At 36.7% G+C, this 22288-nt stretch overlaps 2 protein-coding genes across 16 annotated transcripts in view; both read left to right on the top strand.

Moving 5' to 3' along the window:
* Positions 1-7710, top strand: part of plekha6 (pleckstrin homology domain containing, family A member 6) — a 114760-nt gene extending 107050 nt beyond the window's left edge. For all 15 annotated transcript variants that reach the window (XM_051414958.1, XM_051414952.1, XM_051414957.1 and 12 more), the window contains 4 exons: positions 268-401; positions 520-668; positions 3440-3547; positions 4207-7710. In XM_051414958.1, the coding sequence (XP_051270918.1) occupies positions 268-401; positions 520-668; positions 3440-3537 (381 nt within the window). In that variant the 3' untranslated portion in view covers positions 3538-3547; positions 4207-7710. The remainder of the gene's footprint in view (positions 1-267; positions 402-519; positions 669-3439; positions 3548-4206) is intronic.
* A 2976-nt stretch (positions 7711-10686) lies between these two features.
* Positions 10687-14882, top strand: golt1a (golgi transport 1A). Its single transcript, XM_051415079.1, has 5 exons — positions 10687-10804; positions 11945-12036; positions 13563-13741; positions 13927-13990; positions 14123-14882. Exons 1-5 carry the CDS (start codon positions 10780-10782, stop codon positions 14150-14152), a joined length of 390 nt encoding a protein of 129 aa, XP_051271039.1. The 5' UTR covers positions 10687-10779; the 3' UTR covers positions 14153-14882.
* The last annotated feature ends 7406 nt before the right edge of the window (positions 14883-22288 follow it).

The raw sequence follows: 22288 nt of genomic DNA on the forward strand, positions 1-22288 counted from the left end.
GTGACACATCTTTGTGTTAAGAAGTTCCAAGTAAATTTAAAAAATTTAAGAAAAGTACAAAAAAAGAAGAAGACAGTTTTACATCATCATAATTTCATTACTTTGACCCCTGTACACAAGTCATATAATATCCTAATAAAAAGTCTTCCTGGATCACTGTTAGATGCTTTGAAAGGCATATTACATTGGTGTATCAGTTCATTTGTGTGCATGTAAGCTATATGTGTGTGGATCCATTTTTATTTATGTGCGTCATGTTTATTGTAGCTGATGGCTCCTGACAAGGTTCTGATCCCAGAGCGCTACCTGGATGTGGAGGATAACACTCCTCTGAGCCCCGAGGAACAGAAGGAGAAGCAGAAGAAACTGGAGAGGATCAAAACCCTCATTGCCAAATCAAAGTCTGTTTTGAATCACACATAGCTTTATTAGTCAGCTGTCTATGCTGCTCACACGTTTTAAAAATATTATGAACCCATACCTATTGGTCTAATTTGATTCGTTTTGTCTCACTGTCAGTTTGCAGAACATGGTTCCTCTCCTGGATGGCCCAGTGGAGGGCGGAGCCCCAGTCAGTTCCCAGCAGCAGCTGCAGGAGCAGGAGAAGCGTATTGAGATCTCCTGTGCTCTGGCTGCTGAGGCTTCTCGTCGCAGCCGCCTTCTCTCCGGTGAGGACTCTCTCAATGCAGCTGCCACCGACACCATCACAGCGTCACTAACCTTCTCTCACTAACTGCGCTCTATGATCACACAAGACAGGACAAGCACAGTTCTTACTCTCAACACTACCTCATCACACAAACATACATGATTCACCTAATTCATGTGAAATCACTGATCTTGGTGTGTCGTTTAAGATACAACTTTTGCCAAGGTTGTGTAAACTAAAATTTAACCCGCAAGGATGTCTATACGGACAAAAACGTATTAACATCCATTTTGAATAGAGCTTTGTTATTTTTAGAAAATATAAAACTGAAAGTCTTTTAAAGGTAATTTCTTGGCCATTATTCTTGTTGGTTATGATAACATTTTACTCATGGCTTTGCTGAGACCTGGGCATTCAGGATCTATTTAGTCTTCTTTAGTACAAGAATATGAAGAGTGAGGTGAGCAGACAGCTTCAGCCCGTTGTTGCAATAATTATCAACTGACTTCTTCAACAAAACATTGTGATCACCAAATTAACCAGGACTGGAACCTTAAATACTACGACTTTAAAGTTGGCCATGGTCTCCAAATTATTTCACTGCATGAACATGGAATCCTTCAAAACATCCTGTACAGGTGTACTCATTTTCAGTTTGACCTCAAAATTTGTTCTTTGCTGTGTCCCTAGATCTCAGCAATACACCGTTTTCACATAGTGAGCCAACATGCACATGCACTATTTCATGCGAAAATGGCTGAGTCAAGTAAAATAAAAAATATTTTTCTTTATGTTTGTACACTTTGTGTATGTAGTGGCCCTTCATTACACATTTTGGAAGGTTATCTTCCCAACAACAATAATAACAGCTTAATTCACAAATATATATGATAATATATCTACACCAGAGCAATTAAAGATTGTGAGTACTTCATTATATACATTTTGAAGTATGATGCCATAATTTTTACAGCCTTGGCTATATGTTAAGTTGTGGCGGCTGTGCTCAGAGGTAGAGCACCCGCTCTGTCCACGAATCAGAAGGTTGGCAGATCGATCCCTGACTCCTCTCGCTGAACCCCAAATTGCTGTGCATCGGTGTGTGACTGTGTATGAATGATTAGTTTCCATTCTGGTGAGCAGTTGCCACCTTGCATCAGTGTATGAATGTGTGTGAATGGGGTGAGTGTGGCATGTAGTGTACAGCGTATTGAGTGGTTGAAAGACTAGAAAGGCGCTATGTAAGTACAGTCCATTTACCATTTGAAACACTGCTGAAACACTGAACATATATTATAAATGTGATAAACAAGAACTGATACAATACTACATAAAATAATATTTTACAAGAAACAATGAAATAGTTGATATATGGTGCATTATTAGTTTAGGTCAATATGACTTTATTTCACTCACAGCCTTAGAGGTTCAGTTTGAGTCCACTACCTTTCATCTTTTTTTTGACAGTTAGCAAAAATTTATACTTAAAGGTTATATACTGGTATACAAAATCCACTCCCACTAGATGTCTAACTAAACCACCAACAGACCAAAGCAGTTGGGCACTATGGTCCACCATTGACAAAACCAGTAATTTTACTTTGAAAAACCTTGTTACATCATAACCTTATTCAAGCTGGACATAATAAAATCAAACTCACCAAAACCACCTTTGTTAGTCTTTCTATTACCAATTAATTCATTTAGCAAGTTAGATGTGAAAATATATGTAAAATGGGCTGCGGCGGCAGCAGCGTGGGGACAAATGTCCCCTTCAAACTACGTCCACAAGTGCTTGGTTTTGCCACTGACAGGCACAGATTGTTATCCTAATGTCTGACAACATTATAGAAAGAATCTCTACAGTGGTAGACCTTTTGTTTAACCAGAAACAGCCAGTTATACCGCTATTGAACGCCACCAGACTCCATTGACGAAAAAAAATTACAAATATTTTACCTTGCAGATCATAGAAAAAACACATCTTCATTGAAACTGGTCAGAACAAAATGAAACGTTGTCTTTGTTAGTCTTTTCATTAAAAATAAATCATTAAGTCAACGAGGTACATGAGAAAACAAACAGCTAATTCAGTTGCTGCCCTCAAAGCCATTGTAAAGTCACTGTATTAATAATAAATAACACAGAAGGAAGGAGTGTGGCGTCATTATCTGCTCAGGATGCCATTACTCCACTATACATCGATCAGCCGTAAGACATGTTATGCAGCCCCATGTGCAACAAACTGCGATGCACTGTGTGTTCAGACACCTTTCTATCAGAACTAGCATTAACTTTTTCAGCAGTTTGAGCTACAGCCTTTGCTCCCCACTTGCGTCAATGAGTCTTTTCCTTCCTTGAACCACTTTTGATAGGTACTGACCACTTCAGACCGGGAACACCCAACAAGAGTGTTGGAGATGCTCTGAATGTTATGGCTGATCGGTATACTGTATATTGACATAGCAAATCGCTTTTGCTGCTATATTAATGTTCTTAGTCCTGTACATATTACCTTTAAGCTCCTTTATTTGACTTGTGACTTTTTCAGTTTGTCAAGTCAACTTATATTTTAGTAGCGCTGAAGACTTGCAGAGCTGTATTTACAGGTTACACAGTGATCCAGTGAAACCTGAATTAACAGTTTTTTTTACCCTCAAAGTCCCCAGTATGCTCAGTCACACGCCCCTCCTCTTCACCTGCTACCTATCCATACTTCTCCCTTTGATTGGTTCACTACTTGTTTTTCCCATTTTGATACCCCTCCCACCACCCTCCATCTCATTCCAGCCCAGTGTGCCCCCAGTCCCTCCACCTCCCCAACCAGCCTGGCACCTCCCCCTTCCTCTGCTGGCTTTCCCAACTCTGCCCACATCATGAAGGTCTGAGTCACACAAGGTGAGTCTCCGTTCACCACACCACATCTCCTTCTTCCCCTATCCTGTTTTGACACTCTGCTTGCTTCTCTCTTTGGGACTGCTTTACATTTACTCAGGTTTATTATGTGGTACATTATATTGGACCAATATAGGTTTTGAATAAAAATAAAATAAAAATAAAAATGTTCATGTCTATAAGTTTAAGATGCTGATGACAAATGTTTGATCCAGCCAAATTTATTTGCTTTTGTCTTTGGTTTGAAATGAACTACCTGGACATGATGTGGGAAAAGTGTGTCTTGTTTTGGAGAGGTTTTACTCAGCTTGAAGGTCCATTCTCAGAATTCAAAAGGTCAAACTTTCTGAAAACATTTCACATGGCAAGATATGTAGTTGAAAGCTTCGGACAACAAGCAAGTTGGACCTTTTGTTGATTTTGTTTGTCACTATCAAGTAGATACCATCCACTGTAGCTTAGTTCACTTAGTTAATTCCTGTATAAAAAGTCACATTGTGCTGTAGCAGTGATTACATATAAATATTTCTTAAATTGCTTACAAAGATAGATTTCCATTTATTTCCCCTGATAGTGAACAGTACTCAGTTCCCAGGTAATCTGAAATGACTTTTGTATCACTCTTACCCTTTGTCTTTCTTTGCTTCTTCTTTTGTTTGTAGCTCAAGCCCTGGCTGCTGTCAAATTTGATGGAGCATCTTTCTGAGGTATCAGTGAAATGAACAATGAAAATGGCCCCAGAAAAATTACTTTTATTTAATTTAGCAGTTAACAACAACATGACAAAAGCGAAGGAGGTCCTAAGAGGAAAGGGCAAATTTAAAACCTGAATAGAAGCTATAAAGACTTGTAAGGTTACCCTCCCAAACTCCAGTTCATCCAACTTTTACCAGCTTCAAATTGTGTAATATATCTATATAATTTAGCTCAGGACGTATCTACTAAGAGATAGAGATTACTGATTAACTATGTTGATGGTGAGATTGAGGTTCGATGTGAATTCACACAGTAACACTGCATATGAGAGGCCAATGCTGAAGATGAACAAGAAAAAAACAGCAGCAGAGATGAATCCAGAGAAGGAGTTTGGGTTTTGCCACATGAACGTCACTGAGGTTAACGAGTTGACAAGACTCTCGCTAAAACCTACAGAAAGCCTTTGAACATGCTTCTGGACAATAAAAAGCCAAATGAAGATGTTCTTAGATCTCCATATCAACCCTGAAAAAACACCAATGGCTTGTGGCCCAGTGAGGAATGGGGCTTAGTGACAGTCTGACTGTATTTGCCCACACTGAGACAACTGTCAAGACTGAAGCCGCCATACTTTGTAAAAAGCGGAGTACTCTTCTGAACTCACTGTGATGCCTGTTTTCCATCATCATTGGTATAAAAGTAATGTCACCTGGATTATGTTTTGCTTCAGTACATCACCTATTTCTGACACCTAACACGCAAGAGCACAGAGCTTGTTGTGACACAGAGCTGAAGATGAAAAGATGAAATCATGACCCATCTTAAAAACCTGCATAAGACCACATCTTGTCCTACCTCAAAAACACAATATTAATTTACTAACCTGTGTTGGTAGGAGGATACCAAGAGGACCCCCTCTCATATTTTCTGTGATGGTTTTACTCACTTACTTGTAGGAGCGTAAAGTCCCTGATATAATAAAAATGGATGCACATACTAGACTGTGTAAGAAGGAAATAAAAAACACAGCAGGCCAGGACACAATCTTTTGCCCCAGATGTTAAGAAGCATCTGTCTGAGGCAATAATGAAGCTTAAAAGGAGAGACAGAAATAGCTTAAGGTTGAATAGACCAGAAGCTTTTTTGTAGTGGAATACTATTTTTCAATTCAGTATTCCTTCAACATACGGTCATGGCAAACTGCAGTTAGGATATCAGCAAAGGATTTCTCTAATCTTTATGGTGGTCATCTGGTGGTTAGACAAGTTAGCACAGAGTACTTGTAGGAAATTTGACGAATACCTGGGACTCTTGTTGAAGACATACACTTATGGGATATTGGAACTGTTTGGTCTCTGCAAATATTTTTATGAGGAGTATGGTCTAGAACTACTCTATTTGAAAAGTGTCCTGAGATAACTTCTGTAATGATTTGCCGCTATACAAATAAATTAAATTAATAAATTGAACCGAATTGGATATAGCCATCCTACACCTCGGCCTCCACACCATCACTGTGCACTGCTCTATATGAACCTTACACTTCTGAACTGTTTTGGCACAGAATGTTTGCACTCAGTGTAAATCTCTTATCCAGAACAGATGCATATGAATGTAATTCATATGAGACAGAGTTGCATCAAACAGCAACACAGTCACCTCACCACCAACCACTGTGTGCAGCTCCTGCATTTTCCTGAAATTCTTACAGTGATTGTCTACATGTATGTACAGTAGGTATGTTGGATATGCGTTTAGAAATGTTACACTGTATGTTGAAAGTAAAATAGAAGTGACCTTAGAAGTGTAACACTGCTAGAAAAACACTTGTCTGTGTAAAGAGGAGTTAGCTAATGATGCAGTTATATGAGAGGAATTATATACGGGAAATTACTGTCATGTAACATATCCCAACAACATTTCATCTAATCATGCAGTGCCATAAGTCTGAAACATGTCTGTGTGTTTTATATGCTGTGATGAATGGACATAAGTGACATGACCTAAAAAAAAAAAAATTTGTTTAAATCTGGAGGAAATGCAATGACTGATGGCACCAATGGGGATTGCTAAGGTTAGACATTATCAAAATGTGCTGTGTAAAGTGGAACTCCAAAGTGAAATATATATAAATTAAAAGAGGTTAAATAATTCAATAATATGTTTTGAAATAAATGTAATATATGAATAAAGTAAATAATACATTAGTTAATTACAGTACATTTCATTTTAAAACATTCTACTTTAAGGCATTAATTAAATAGAAAGGGTATGCAGGTAGATGTGGAGTTTTTGACTACATCTGCTGGTATTTTGGAGCCCTGATTATACTTTAGTATTGTCTATACTATCTATAATGATACACTAAACAATTCTAGCTTCAAATGTTACACATACTTATCATCATGGTCCGTATTATTAAAAAAAAAGTCACTAGAATCTTAGGATGTGTCCAAACTTCTTGTTGTCACAGGATTAAAAACACAATCTTTAGGGATCTCTCTAGTTTAGGCCATGCCTCTTCATTACAACTTCCTCCAGATTTGAATGCTGTGACCATACACACCTCCCCTTTGTTATGTATGTGTTATGTATGCTTACACACTTTGATGTTCAAGTGACCTGTCTTTGTAGTAACACCATACTCAGATTCAGAGAATATTTTACAGAAAATTGAATTTTATGTGGAAAGCAGTTAATGGATCTCACTACGCAAAAACAAAACAAGGATTTAAGAGAATACTTCTATTTTTTCTTGTTTTAAGTTATATTAAGAAAGGGAATAAGTTCAAAAGAGGGAGTACATATTTTTTTAGATGCATTGATACTTGATGACAGGTTAAATTTTTACACTCAATTGCGTTTAGCATTTTTCACAAGAAAGACTTTGTTTTTATTTTATTGCTCTTGAGGATTGTTTGAAGGAGCGGAACATAGATATTTTTAGATTAATTGGAATCTATTGACATGACAGCCAAAAGGTGGTGTCCAATATTTGATACTAGATGTAGCATTTGTGGATGATAAAAATAAAGAATATATACATTATATACATTGGTCAATGTATTTAATATTTTGGACTTCAGTTACAGTATATCCTATAGTACATGTAACCATTGCTACTTTGAGAAAAAAATAGACAAATTGCTTGAACTATGCAAATGTTAAAAAAGAGACAAATAATACGCTTGCTTTCAGAAAATCTTGCAATAAAGTGAATGTATACAAATATGTGTTTCTCTAGATGCTTCTGAATTCATCACAGTATTTTGTATGATAAAATATGTCTGGCTGCCTGGAATGATGATACTGCTGTTATTTTAATCCACTCGTTGATGATGAAGTTCACTGCCAAACGGACTCCTGAGATTAACTGCCCAGTCCGGTCATTACTAATAGGCTCGCTGATGATATTCTACAGGCTTTGTTATATCAAACTGTATGTCTGAATAAAAAAGTACAAAAACAAAGACAGACTGGACTCTTCCACATCAAATCTTAGACAACAAAACTAATTTAATTGAATGGGAAGCTTGGTATCTCTTAATAATAATGAGCTCACCCAAAAACATGATTTGTGAGAAAAAAAACTATCTTAGTCTCAGTCAGTCTGTGTGTTCCCATAATAACAAAAAGTAAGCTCCCCTGAAAGCCATGGTATAGTTTGCACACTGTAATCTCAATAAAATTGAGATTTATAAAACGTCATCATGAATTGCATTGAGACATATATAGAGAGAGCTTCTCTAAACAGAATTGTGTATGTGCAGAGTTTGACCCTAGAAGGATGTTTCCACATATCCAATCCAATCCAACTTTATTTGTTAAGCACTTTAAAAACAACCAAAGTTGACCAAAGTGCTGTACAGGAGAATAACTAAGACATCATAAATGTAAACAGTGATGGTGATGAAGACCACTGTGAGGAATATAGACAGTGATGGCAATAACACTGGAAAGTTCCCGTGGCAGATAACATGGACGAAGTCCGACGGCGACGAGCTCAATGTCCGGGCTGCAGACGCTCTTTCACACAGACGTGCCCGGCGTTACACCACCTGTTGTTTATGAGGATGGCAAGTCCCCCTCCTTTCTTCATGCCGGTCGTGGTGGTGTCCCTGACGGCTCGAACCGTCTGGAAGCCAGGAATGGTGACGTTGGATCTGCTCGTGTAGCCACATTTGTAAACCTCCTCTTCTTCATAGACTGACTGGATGAAGTAAGAGACATCTTGTGTCCAGCAGGAATATTTTTGAAATGAACCACATTTGCATATTCATTCTGGAAGGTGAAAGTAGATGCCTTTTTAAGGATTTTTACATGGAAATCCTCCCTTTTTGTTGTTACATTTCAAAAACACATGTATTTTCCAAACAGACTATTTGTATATACATCGTAATGCATGTATGGAGGGGATCTTTAAGTTGAGAAAATGTTGGCCTGTAACCTATGGTTATCTGTTCTTGTTTCCTCACCCATTATACTTATTTTTAGTGATGTCAGTGTCACATGAGGACAAGACACATGCCTTCTCAAAGTTTGAGATATTAAGCACAGTGTTAGTTCAGGCAGGCCACGAAGTCAAGCTGAGCTCTAAATTCCAGCTACATCCGCTGATCACAGCTAGTCGTAAACACACATCAGCTGATGGCTCAGCTGATTCCTCCTAAGCTTCCTATTGGAAAACTATACACAGTCAGCTGACTGCTGAGCTGATTCCCTCAACATCCAATTGGCAAATATCATTCAGGGCGCCTTATTAAAGCTGCTTTAGCCAGCCTATCTTTGCTGCTTTCTCTGCAAGCCGTTTTGCAACCCATAATTGTATCTAATTAATACATGTCTCTCCTTGTCTTAAACTTTTGTATGCACATGGAAGGGCAGGGAGGTGTGCTCTGAACTAAACAATTGCATCACTGCTTCACACACAGATGGCACAGCCATCGGGAGCAATTTGGGGTTCAGTGGTTAAGGACAAGCAACCTTGCAATCACTAGATCCACTCTACCATCTGAGCCACAGCCGCCCAAATTGTAGACATTTTAAGTAAGAACTTTCCTGATAGACAAAGCTGGCTACCTAATTCAATCAGGAGACTGATCAGAGACTGAGAAGTTCAGATTAATTTATCTGGCACATAATGAAACTCATAATGAAACTCATAATGAAAATACATTCAAGAATGTGGGAAGTCATTGATGCTTACACGTCATCTTCATGTTGTGATTTATGGAACATATCCTCAAATCCTCAAAAATCCTGTATACCAGATCCGAATTAATGGCAATGTATGTAACGATGTAGCTACTGTCAATATAAATTAATGAAAATAAAAACTAACAAGCACATGCATTAAAAATAAGTGTGTCTGATGAATTGATGAGATTGAGAAACCGTCTAGCCAGCCTCCATATCTGCCATATTCATGTTTGAATGAATGGAGAAATAATATCAGTTGTGTTAAAAACCAGTTGAAAGTGTGTCAACGCTGAAGCCATTATGAACTTGTGCATGGTGGTCTGACAAAGCAAAGTAAAATAAAATAAAATCCAAATTGGAAGTCATGATGACCAAAACACCAAAATAAGATCCAGGTTGTATAAAAATCCTTGTTATGAGTTTACATTTCTTAATTAAATTAAATTAAATTTTTTTGTGATTGACAGTTGTTACATTCCTTTCCTGGAATTGGTGTGCGACGAGGGAAAGTGAAGGTGCAGCTCCCTCCTTCATTACCTCCACTGAAATACCCTGGGAGTGAATTTTCCCTAAATAAATAAAGGTTAAAAAAAAAAGATGAAGCATATCTTTATGGTATACTTGGGTATTATTGTGCAATAAAGTGAACATGAACAGTCAAAAGAGACTGTAAAAAGTAAGACAATTGAGAAACGACAAAAACAGGGGCCAGAAACAAACAGAGGAATACAACATGAGTTTGAGCTGGTGGCAATGTAGAGAAAGAAAAATGTGTATGCACGATGTGTGTTGTGTGTATATACAATATACATACATACAGCCAAATACATAACCATATTGTACATATACCTACATCCTATCTACATATATACTTTTCCTTCCTCCCTTTTGGAGAGAAAGAAAGACAAAAAAGAAAGAGAAAAATATATAATAAAAAAAAACAAAGCAAATACATACCAGCCACTCAGAATTATCATCACATTGGGCTGCCAGCCAGACATATCCATTCACTCAATTCAGATAAACAAGGGCCTGTCATGGACGTGCCGGCAATTCTAGGCAGCTCCATCTGTATGTAAACCTAGGAGTCCAAACAGAAGATAAAGGATAAATGCATTAAATATCTTTGAATGGCTGATGACATTACTTAGGAAGTAAACCCTTTACCTGAGAATCCCCAGTACAGTGGCTCACTGAGAACCTGCTCTGGTTAATGTTCACCTGACAACGTCAACGCACAAAGGTCACGTTTGTGAAAAGGAAAGGACTCATTTGTTCATGACCGTCACAGAGAAACACAGCCAGACAGTACGAGAGGAGGGAACACATAAGGGATTACCATGGTGGCAATCACAGAGTTCCAAAGTAAGTCTTACTACAGTTGCTCTCTTCTTAAGTGTTAATATTAATATAAAGTAAATGCCCCTCTAATGAGTCAACAGATTTGTAGTAAAAAGGGTGACTGAGGAGGTTTGTATGAAGAAGCTCAAGTGACTTATACCCTGACTGCAGTAACTTGAGTGTTAATATGTTTAATCATATTTAAATGTCAAACCAGCTTTTTCATAACATATGTATTTGTGTAAAAAAAAAAAAAAAGAAAATGTGTGGGTAGGAGCGCTTCCTGGACTGAATTTGTTTGAGGGGTTCTTTGGATAAAGGTATATATAGACACAAAAATCACAAGAAAAACTCCTTTATTGTCACTACATGGTCAAATTCAGTTGAGTTTTGGTATCAAGTCTTCGTCAGGCAGTCAGACTGTCTTTAAAAGAGAGTGCCTTAGTGTATGGGGGGAGCAATCAGACAAATGTGTCATTTGATTGTATTCATGCTGAAACCATGATGTCATAAATCCCCACACACTGTGTCTATCCATCTCAATCCCACACACACCATCCAGCTGTCAGATGGATGGAGATGGAGAAATACTGTTGCTTTTGGTCTTTTCATTGAATAAGATTAATATGGAATTATGTAAGACTTATCCTTTAAATGACAGTTATTAATCTACTTTCCACTGCGTGTTTGGGACTGACATGTTGACTAACTGTGTGTAAGGCAAAAAAAACCAATTATTTATTTTTAAGATTTTTTTTTGCTTTATATGTTTATTTACAAATGGAAGTAAAGTAGAAAAAAGTTTGATAACGAGCTGGGAATGATATATGAAAAAAAAACCATCATGAGTTTTAAGTTAGATTATTTTTTTAAATATAACATTTGATTTTGAACTAAGTCATTCAGTGTGAAGGGTGTACATTTCAGTTTTGATTTGTGCCTTGTTGTTTGCAGTTTGATGAAACACTACAACCAACCAAGACCTGATGACTATCTTAAACCAAAAAAAAATAATTAAAAACACAAAGTCAAGTTATAATATGGCTAACATTTTGCATGAAAATACAAATCATTGTAAATCTCAAGCAACTTATTTTACATTTTTGTATTGACCAAAGTCTTGCTTTTATGTTCTTACCCCCCATGTGTATGTTTGTTTTCCAGAGATTGGTATTGGTCTAATTGGATTTGGTTCATTTTTCCTGCTCTTTGGTGTGCTGTTGTACTTTGACTCTGTTTTGCTGGCCTTTGGGAATGTGAGTAATCTTTCATGCTACACACATCTGCTCAGTGTCAACCATCATTGGCTCATATTAACATCGAAAGACAAATCCACCCATTCATATAAAAAGAAATACCTTTGGGAAAAGTTTAGTGGTAATTAATGACAAATACAGTCATGTAATACATTTTTCATAAAGAATTGATTAGTGCAACTTTAATCTTCAGAGTAACTAGTATCTCCAGCTGTCAAGTAGGGCTACAAATCAATCGAAATATTATTGAAATCGATTGATCGATCAGAATCTGTAATTTTCTATGACGGTAAAATGTGTGACAAAAAGCATTATAATGAGAGAATTTTAGTGCTACAGAGATACCCTGGCCTACAAATCTGGCTCTTCAGATTTAAGAAAATATGTTTTGTCTGGAACAGAGCCCCAAACATTTATTTATTTGTTTTTTTCAGTGAATTCATATTTCGGTGAAATTTGTGAAGCAAAAAGGATACTTCCCACCAATTGTGAATCATATCTCAATATCTGTCAAAATAATCAAATTATCTTTTTGTGCATGTGCACCACTGCTGTCAAATAAATGTATATTGGAAAAAGTACAATACTTTATTTCTCTTTGAAATTTAATGAAAATGTAGTATTAGTAACTAGTTAAGTTTTACTGTCTGACTGTTTTAGTTCCTCAAAGCTTGAACTTGAATGGTAAATGGTAAATGGACCTGTACTTGTATAGCGCCTTTCTAGTCTTCCATTAAATGTTAGACTAAACATGATTTATGTTGTGTACTTCATATTTATTATTATTCATATATTACTGTGCAGGCTGTGTGCAGGGAAAAACTTTTAATTTGCATTTGGCTTGCGCTTTTCAAGCATTTTAAGGCCAATGTAGTTTCTCCTTCACACTTGAGGAGGTTGAAGTGAGGGAGTTCAGTATCTTGCTCAAGGACGAGTCAATCATCTAATTAGTGGATGACGCGCTCTACTTCCTGAGCCATAGAGCCCTGAGAGAGAGAAAAGAAGAAATGACAGAGAGAAATAGAATGAGAGTGAGAGAGAAAAACCACATGGGTGATTAAGAGATAGGCTGAGTGCTATGGACTAAGAGGTGAAACTGAAACTTAACTTTTATCTCATATTGGAAAACCATTAGGAGAGGGTCTCTTTACCGAAAGTATGGGACAAATGATTAGGGCACCCAATATCTCTTTCAATTTACACATGGGCATGTGAGTACAATATTCAAGGTTGATAATACAATACAGTATACAGTTGCCTCTGCCAGTTTTCTAAGCCATATAGTTAGTACATAGTCAGAAGACAAAGCACCAATAAATTCTTTAAAGGTGAATTCAGCGACAGAATAATTCAAACACATGTAAACAACATATTTGCCAGAGACAGGAACGTCTGCACAGATTCTTATTGTCCTTTTGATTGAGTAAGAAGATTTAGCTTTGGAGAAACCAGACAAAAAAAAAAAAAAAAAAAGATAATGTGAGAATGTGTTTTAATATTCCTTGATTTGATTACCCCCCTTGTAGATCTTGTTTCTGAGTGGTGTGACATTCATTATTGGCTTCAGAAGGACAGCTCACTTCTTTTTCCAAAGGCAAAAGTTTCGAGGTTCTTTCTTCTTCCTGGGAGGTGTGTCTCTGGTGCTGTGCCGATGGCCAATCATTGGAATTCTGGTGGAGAGTTACGGCTTTGTGCTTTTATTCAGGTAACTCCTGTAAGGGTGTTTCTGAGACAGAAAGATAAGGCTTCAAAAAAAAATAACTAGATGAATAAATGATAATAAATAATGAACAACTAGATGAATAAATAAATAATATAATTTAACTTTTTTTAATTTAATAGTTCAAAAATAAAGGTATTCCAATTACACTGTTTTGTTTCCCTCTGTAGGTCCTTCTTCCCCATGGCCTTGGGATTTGTGCTGTCAGCTGTGAATAGCCCTTTCCTCAGTGCAGTATGTTTTGTTCTTAGTGCAGTAGATTTTAAAAAAATCTTTCATTTGATATGTCATATGATGTATGTTTCTTATCTCACTGCAGGGATTTGACTGATTTTTGCTTTTAATGAAATCCTTTGTTTTTCTTAGTTTTTCTCCAGCAGCTCTTCCATGGTCTAAGCAGAAGAACATCTTGTTGCAGTGATGGAAAGCTCGATGCCCTTTAAGTAACAGTGTTAATTAAATAGTGGGTAGGCAGAAGGGAGAACTGATTAGTATCTCAACTGTTGTCATTTATTTTGTTGATGTATTTTGCTGATGTACTGTACTATGTATGAATTGGGTTACAATTAATGATAATGAATAGTAGTACTGCTTAAAAGATACTCCTACCTGGAGCTCACCTGGCAGAGCTGCCACCCCATGTACCAAAGCTGAGTCCTTGCTGCAGCAGCCATGGGTTTGAGTCTGACCTGTGGCCCTTTGCAGCATATCATCGCCTCTCTCTCTCTCTCTCTCTCTCTCTCTCCCCCCCCTTTCCTTTCACTCTTCAGCTGTCCTATAAAAAAATGCAAAAAAACCCAACATTTTTACAGAATTTAAAAAAATCTTGCAGTTGTACAGGATCTGTTTCACATTTCATTTTACAATCATTTACTGATTTATTTAAACCTCTTAATGTGTTCTTGTTGTTTTGCTGAATTAGGAAACAATATATTTCCCTAGTTTGTCTAGCAGTTTCATATACTGTGTAATTCTCCACGGGTTGTATTCATGGAGCCATCATTACACTCGTTACATTAAATTGAGCAGATGATTTCATGATAACCAGTAAAACCTATGCAGCAATGTGTACTATTGCTCCTATATCATTCTAAATAAAAGTTTAATAAATGTACTTCAAGACCTATTTTGAGTATGAGCTTAAATGTTTGACATAAATGAATGATAAAGAACAAAAAATAAAACAGAAAAATCTAGTCTTTGTTACTTAAAATGGTCATTAAATGATACATAAAAAAAAATGTTTTGGCTCAACAAAAAAAAATGAAATGAAATGATGTTGGTAAATGGACTGTACTTATATACTGTATAGCACCTTTCTAGTCTTCCGACCACTCAAAGGGCTTTTACACTACATGCCACATTCGCCCTTTCACACCCATTCACACAGTGATGGCAAAGCAGATCGAACTAACTCATTCATTCACATTCTACTTCAACATGCAGCGGGAGAAGCCGGGGATCTATGGAGCCAGGACGGTGACTTTAAAATTTGGCATCCAAAAAAAAAATTGGCATTGAAAACAAAACCAGTACTGAAAAATTAAACATTGACATTGGAACATTTGTATTGAAAACAGTTGTTTTGGCATTGAAAAAGAAACTAATTAAAATAATTAAAATCTTATTATTTTATTTTATTGGGATTTTTTTGTATTTTTCAATGACAATCTTCAGATTTTTTCTTCATGTCACTCTTTTTTCAGTGTCACTGATTTTCAGTTTCAACTTTCTGTCACTGTTTTGGCGTTGAGAGGAGGGGTTTGAGGGGAGGGGCAAGTAGAGGGTGGTTTGCATAGAATTTGCATATCGGCATACTCACCGTCCGCTCTGAAGCCTCTGGCATGGTGGCATTACTAAAATGTCCTGTTCACCGGGTACTTCCAAACCCAAGTAAAGCCCTATTCGCACATGACTAGTGGTCGGAAGACTAGAAAGTGGTCGGAAGACTAGAAAGGAGCTATACAAGTACAGGTCCATTTACCATTTACCATTTAACATATCGATATGTTGATGTGCTATCAGTCAATCCGTTTGACAATTATTCAGTTTTTTCTGGCTGAGTGTACCTAAAGAAATGGTTAATCAAGACATGGCTCGTCATTATTGATTATACCAGTAGTTCGCAACCTTTTTCCCTTTTTACACAACCTTTTTACTATCAGAGTAAACTGATGACCCTTTTCCTATGAAATATTTTTACTACTTATTTTTTTTTGGAAGCAGCAGGCCTACAGCTAGCACTGATGCACTTTTACCTGCTGATCCATGATGATCTCAGTGATCCAGAGAATAGAAATCAATAAAATAGTGTTATTAGGAGACATACTCACACAAACAAATTATTTAAATATCTTATATTTCCATGACTTTCAGGTGGTAGGACATTAACAAGCAACAAGTAGGTGGTAAAATAATTTTATAAGGAGTACAGTCTAGACTTGCTCTATTTGAAAAGTGTCCTAAGATGACTTTTGTTAAGAACTGGCGCTATACAAATAAAACTGAATTGAACTGTATTGAATTGAATTAAAGCAAGGCTGAGGTGTTGTCAGTTTCTGTTCATTGGGTGCTTATGGGGCGGAGCTGCCAATATCAGTGAAAAGATACACAAAGTAGGCACAACAGAAGGTTAATGTCTTCCATGCCCCTGTCAGTGTCAGGATCAAAGTCCCCAAGTTCAAAGCAAAGTCCATCACCCTAACCCGAGTTCTCCACCCCACCCAATAAGTAAGCTACAGTTACGTCGGACAACGGCCTACATCTGGCACTCATCGAAGGAGGGGCAAAAGTTGGCAATTGGCGTTTGCAATGTTACAAGTGCAGACATGGGAAGTTGTTCTTTTGTTTGAACAACACAAAATCTTTGCTTTGTTGCATATCACCAGAGGTTTGTTTGTGTTTGATAGGGTCATGGTTAAGTAGGAAAAATCCATCAGGAAAACTTTTTCTTTTCTAATTCTATTTTATTCTATTGCATTTACTTCAGCTTTTGGGGCGGCAGTAGCTCAGTTTGTAGGGACGTGGCTTGCGAACTGGAGGGTCGCCCGTTCAAGTCCCACAGACCACAAAATATGGAGTGTGGACTGGTAGCTGGGGAGGTGCCAGTTTCACCTCCTGTGCCCTTGAGCAACGCAACCTAACCCCAAAAACCTGCTCATGGGGCGCTGTTAACGTTGCAGCCCTATTACTCCACCATCTCTCTCCCCTTTGCATATCCACAAGTGCATGAAGTGTGCATTTCAGCCTGTGTGTGTGTGTGTATAAAAAAGAGTGAAAAGAACAGTTTCCCCTAGGGGATCAATAAAGTATATCATCTTCTTCTTCTTCTTCTTTTACTGAACCCCATTTCACACTCTTTCTGAACTTTGTAAAATCCTGGCTGCGCATGAATCTACAGATTAGTTCCCCCTTTCTTCTGAATAGATTCACACAAAAGAAACAGATCCTTTAATAATCTTTAACCAACATTTTTATTGAGCTTTCAACAGTGACATTACACTTTTCTTTTCCCACTCTGAATGTACAAAGAAAATATATAAAAATATCAGCTCTAACACAGAATAACAACAGACATCAGGTCTTGTGTCACTTTCCGTAACGTAGACCAAAGGAGTTGAGGTTGTATGAGGACACATCTTGACGTTTCTTGATAGTCTGAGGGAGGACCAGCTTTGAGATCAACCATTCTGACCTGGGAAACTTTCCATCAGCTGAATGGACCTTATCAGCAGGTAAATTCCCGGAATTCTTTGCTGATGCCAGTATTGATGCATGGCTTAAATCTCTCAGGGCTTTGAGTATTACCTGATCTGAAAAAAAAACCAAGACAAATATCAGACTTCCACATTTTTGACTTAGTCAATTTATTTATAAATTAGATGAATAAATAATAAATAAATATTTAAAATTTGTTATAAAAATGTAGAAAACTTAATGTTCTACTTAATTTGTCACCTCTCTTTCCAGTAATTCTCTTCTCTTTTTTCCAAGTCAAAAAGACAAAATAACCCTGATGTCCACCATGTTATAGTGATGTCTACTGGAGACTATTATAGAACAGAAATTCTGTGTTACAATCTGTAGGTGTGGATTTTGAAAGATATATATAGATAGATAGAAATACTTTATTTATCCCTGAAGGGAAATTATATATTATATATATATTATTACTATGTACCAGGCATAAGGAGTCTCATGAAAACAGTGCATCAAGTTGCATTATGGGAAGTGTAGGATCTAGACAAACCCTATCAGGACTTAAACAGATGTACAATACTGAATTGCTAATTCTTATCCTAATTAAACAAATAAAAACTACCTGACCATGTTCTAGATGTTCATGCGTTTTGCAACTTGATCCCATTAAAATGATAACTTACACAACAATTGCAATTTTTCATCTAAAAACTTGGGAACTGTGTAGAGCAACACCTTCAACAAAAATATTTAATGCAGAACTCCTACTTTCTGTTGACTCCCTATGGACAAAAACAGTAGTGTGTCTGCCGCCTCGTTTAATTAATTTCATGGAGAATTCTACCAATTATGACCGGATAGCAGGTATTAAGAATAACTATTTTGAAATATCATCCTCTTGCTGTTGGTCATATAGAGTATTAAATTCAGACTGTTTCATAACCAGTTAAAAACTCTCCGTTCGTTTACATTAATTTAAAAAGAAGAAAGTTTTATTATACCATCTATAAATCCTCAAACAAAAATAAATGAGACTAAATATGTACAAAGGCTAATTCTTTGAAAGTGGAATGTTGTTGTAAAATATGAAAAATTATGCACTCACTGTTTCTGATTAGATGCAGTGGGTTTCTTATAAACCAGAATTAATGATTAAAAGTTAAAGATGAAGGCAATGTGTTAAACTTATCATGATGATGTACCGGTATACACAGTTGCTAGACAAGGGACCAGCAACCTGACTGTCTAGAGAAGCAAAATGCATTTGAGCCTTATAAGGTGAATTGGGAAAGCAAACAAATCTGTCAACACATTATGTTTCTCTTTTCTCCTCCTAGAGTTTTCTTTTATTGGATTTGGAGTCTATAGCTAGCATTGCTATGGAGACTCAAGATTAGTAGTCACTGCTATTGAGGTTTCTCAGAAATATAGAGGAAAATAATCATAATAAATTAAATAAAGTGGCAGCATAGAAAATAAAAACATGAGGTGTAAAAACACACGGTACAGACAGTAAAAGGCACCAGGTCAGGATGTAAAGTAATGCTGGTGAAATGTTAAAACATTTGTATATAATTGGATCATTTAATTATCACTTTTGGCCTACAGCAATTATAAATAAAAATGTTAAAAATTTAAAAAAAGTTTTAAGATTTTAGTTTAGTTTTTTGTCAAAGCCACACAGAGCCACTGGAGAAAGGCTAAAAAAGACAGGTTGTATGAACTTATGAACCCATTTCTGTAACTTTCACATGTGGCATTCACACCAAGTTAACGTCATGATTGGTCAGCCGTATGCAGGTGAGAAAGTAGCCAGGGTGTCCCTCTTTTGTTATTATTTTCCTGTATTTCTTTCTCTTTTCATGTGTACACAGAAGGAAGGACTGACTGAAAATGTGCACTGTTATCCCCACATTCAAATTATATTGTCTTTTAATACATTTAGTGTAGACACCGATGACTGTCTGCAGCTGTCTGTTATTTTACAAGCCTCCAGAACTTTGGCTATACCTTTACTGTGGTAGCTGGATATCATGCTGGTGTTGTAGATCTCTGTTGACAAAGCAGCTATCATCAGAGCGACAATGAGTCGGGGCATCGTGACAGACCTGCTGAAATTCCTCTGCAAGTACACAGAAATTATTAAAATGTAGGTTGTAGTAAAGGTTTTATCATTAAGAGTCCTGTAAACATATGATGCAGACAGATGTGCCTACTATTGAATTAGTTAGTTTCTGTTCTTTGCCATCACTGTATGAATGTATGTCAATAGATGAATGTGACATGTAGTGTAAAGTGCTTTGAGTGGTTGGTCGATTAGAGAGACACTATATACAGTCCATTTACCATTTATCATATAGAATGTATATGTTACATTGAATAAATATTGATTATTTTGTATGTATGTTTTTGCATAAATCACATTAAATTAATATTATTGATTCCTTCAAAGTGACAACACACTGGTAGGACTGTTTTACATGGTGTCACATAACATACTTGCTGATGTCATGCAGCAACGTTTGATGACGCAATATACTGTAATACCATCAAATGGAGTTAAGACATCATGATAACTTTCGTACCTCATATATGTGGGTAGGCAGCTTGATTAACAAACTTCACTGAGTTAGTTTTCTACGGACAGTATTATGCACTTCTTCACTTTTTACCTTCTTCTGCAGTACCATAGATTTACTATAGCAAGGCTACTGAAAAGATTTAAGATTTTATTGATGCCAGTTTAAGAGCATACGTTCAAGCAAACGTTTACTGGTCACAATCAAATAATTAGGATTATTTGTGTACTGAAACATCTCCATGTCCTCTCCCTTTTCTGTCACATGGACACACACAGGCTGACTGAGCTGCTGGGCACTGGTTGCTGGGGAGCACGTCACTCTGACCTCAACACCAGCGCACCCTGTAGAGATTAAAAACTTTAAATTCTTTGATCAATAATTCATCAGTGCCTGCTGTTTACATCTATGGTCGTGTTTCAAATGTACAGCAATGTGTGTATATGTACCTATGAAGTTTGTTTGTTACAATAATAACAATAAATATTAATACTGATTTATTATTATTATTAGTTGAAATTATGAAATTAATGTCACATCGATATTTATATTGAAATCTAAAGCTACTCAAGAAAAGATCCTGTAGGCATGGGTTACAGTGGGGTGATCTTTTTGGTGAGTTTCCCACTTGAAACTTTACAACTAGATGCCAATAAATCCTACACACTGGTCCTTTAAACAGAAACAGAAACAGAAACAATAAATCAATTATGTAGAGCTGGGTTCCTCTTGCATGTTCTGAAAATTCTTGTAGGGTCACCTGCTTAACCTCAGTATCAGCAGATACTCAAAATTAAATGGGGGTCCAGGGAAAAAACTTGATCGCAAGATCCATATTTTTTACCATGGTATTGAAATGTGTATTGAGAAACATGTAATTTCACTGCGATTGCTATTGACTAATACATATCTGGTATTGTGACATCCCTACTATAAATAGTTTCAGCCTGAATATTCAGAAAGCACAAGGACTTGCATTTCTCTAGCCAACTTTTTTTGACACCCACCATGTGCGCATGGTCCAATATAATATACATTTTTTAAAATGTGACTTTTCTGCCTACAGGATCCTTGCACAATGAACCTTTCACTCACTCACTATTATACATATTTTCACACTTTCATGCTCACAACATGGAATAGGTTCCAAAAGACGATTATTCTGACTTCACCCTATGGAATTATTACATTTATTCAGCACAATTGTTTAGGATCAAACCTAAATTTCAATATTCAGTTTTCTTTACATTGCAACCACACAGAACTGCTAGGATTACTGTAGATTTTAAGTGAGTGAAGACGGCTTCCTGCCTCGCCCTTGATTTTCTTCCAAGCCACAGCTACTCTTAACTCACACTCTAATGTAACGCTGCTGAACCAGCCTCCAGTAGATTATGCACTTTCCATTATGACTGTTGATCCTTTCCAAATCACCATGGTCTAACCACTAAACTATATTATTTGGTGGTGAGTCTGACCACTATTTGTCACATAGTCTTCACATGCATGAGAAAACTAATACATTAATTAAATCAGTTTAATGCTGACACACACACTGATGGTTGGGCTGAGAACCTTAACCACAATCATCAAATCATCAAACCTACTGGAGATAGAACAGAACATGCAATGTTAATGTGATGCTTTGGTCTTACCGGTGTGCTGAAGGCGAGTGCTGACTGAGACCCCCCTGCCCCCCCTTCTGGGCCAGAGCTTTCTTTTATAGGGTGACACCTCCTGCGTCATCATCACTGATCAGTTGGTGGTATGTGGTGCCACATATGCACCAACATACACACTGCACCATTACTCCAAATTTCCTTCCTGTTCAACTTCTTCTTTTGAAATTTGATCTTACAAAGATTAGTAAAATTCCAAAATGTTGATTCCCATGTGCGCACTCAGACATGATTTGGTTACTACATTGGTCTTTCCATAATAGACCTGAAATGAGGTTTGTGGTCAAGACAAAGGCCTGGAGGTCATGACAATAAGCACACTGTAAAAGTAAAGTGGAATATATAATAGAAACTAAAAATATACACTAGAGGCACATGTGCATATGCTGTACCTGAAGAAAAGTAATTTATTTCTTTTTTCTAGATATATCTTCAGTTTCTTGTGCAATGATAATGCACTGAGACACTTTGCATATATATATATATATATATATATATATATATATATATATATTTGAATGTGTAAAACAAGAATGACATACAGCCTAACTACTTTTTTGATCAACAGGGAGTCT

The sequence above is a fragment of the Dicentrarchus labrax genome, unplaced genomic scaffold (assembly GCF_905237075.1).
Source record: "Dicentrarchus labrax unplaced genomic scaffold, dlabrax2021, whole genome shotgun sequence".
NCBI classification, from domain to species: Eukaryota; Metazoa; Chordata; class Actinopteri; family Moronidae; genus Dicentrarchus; species Dicentrarchus labrax.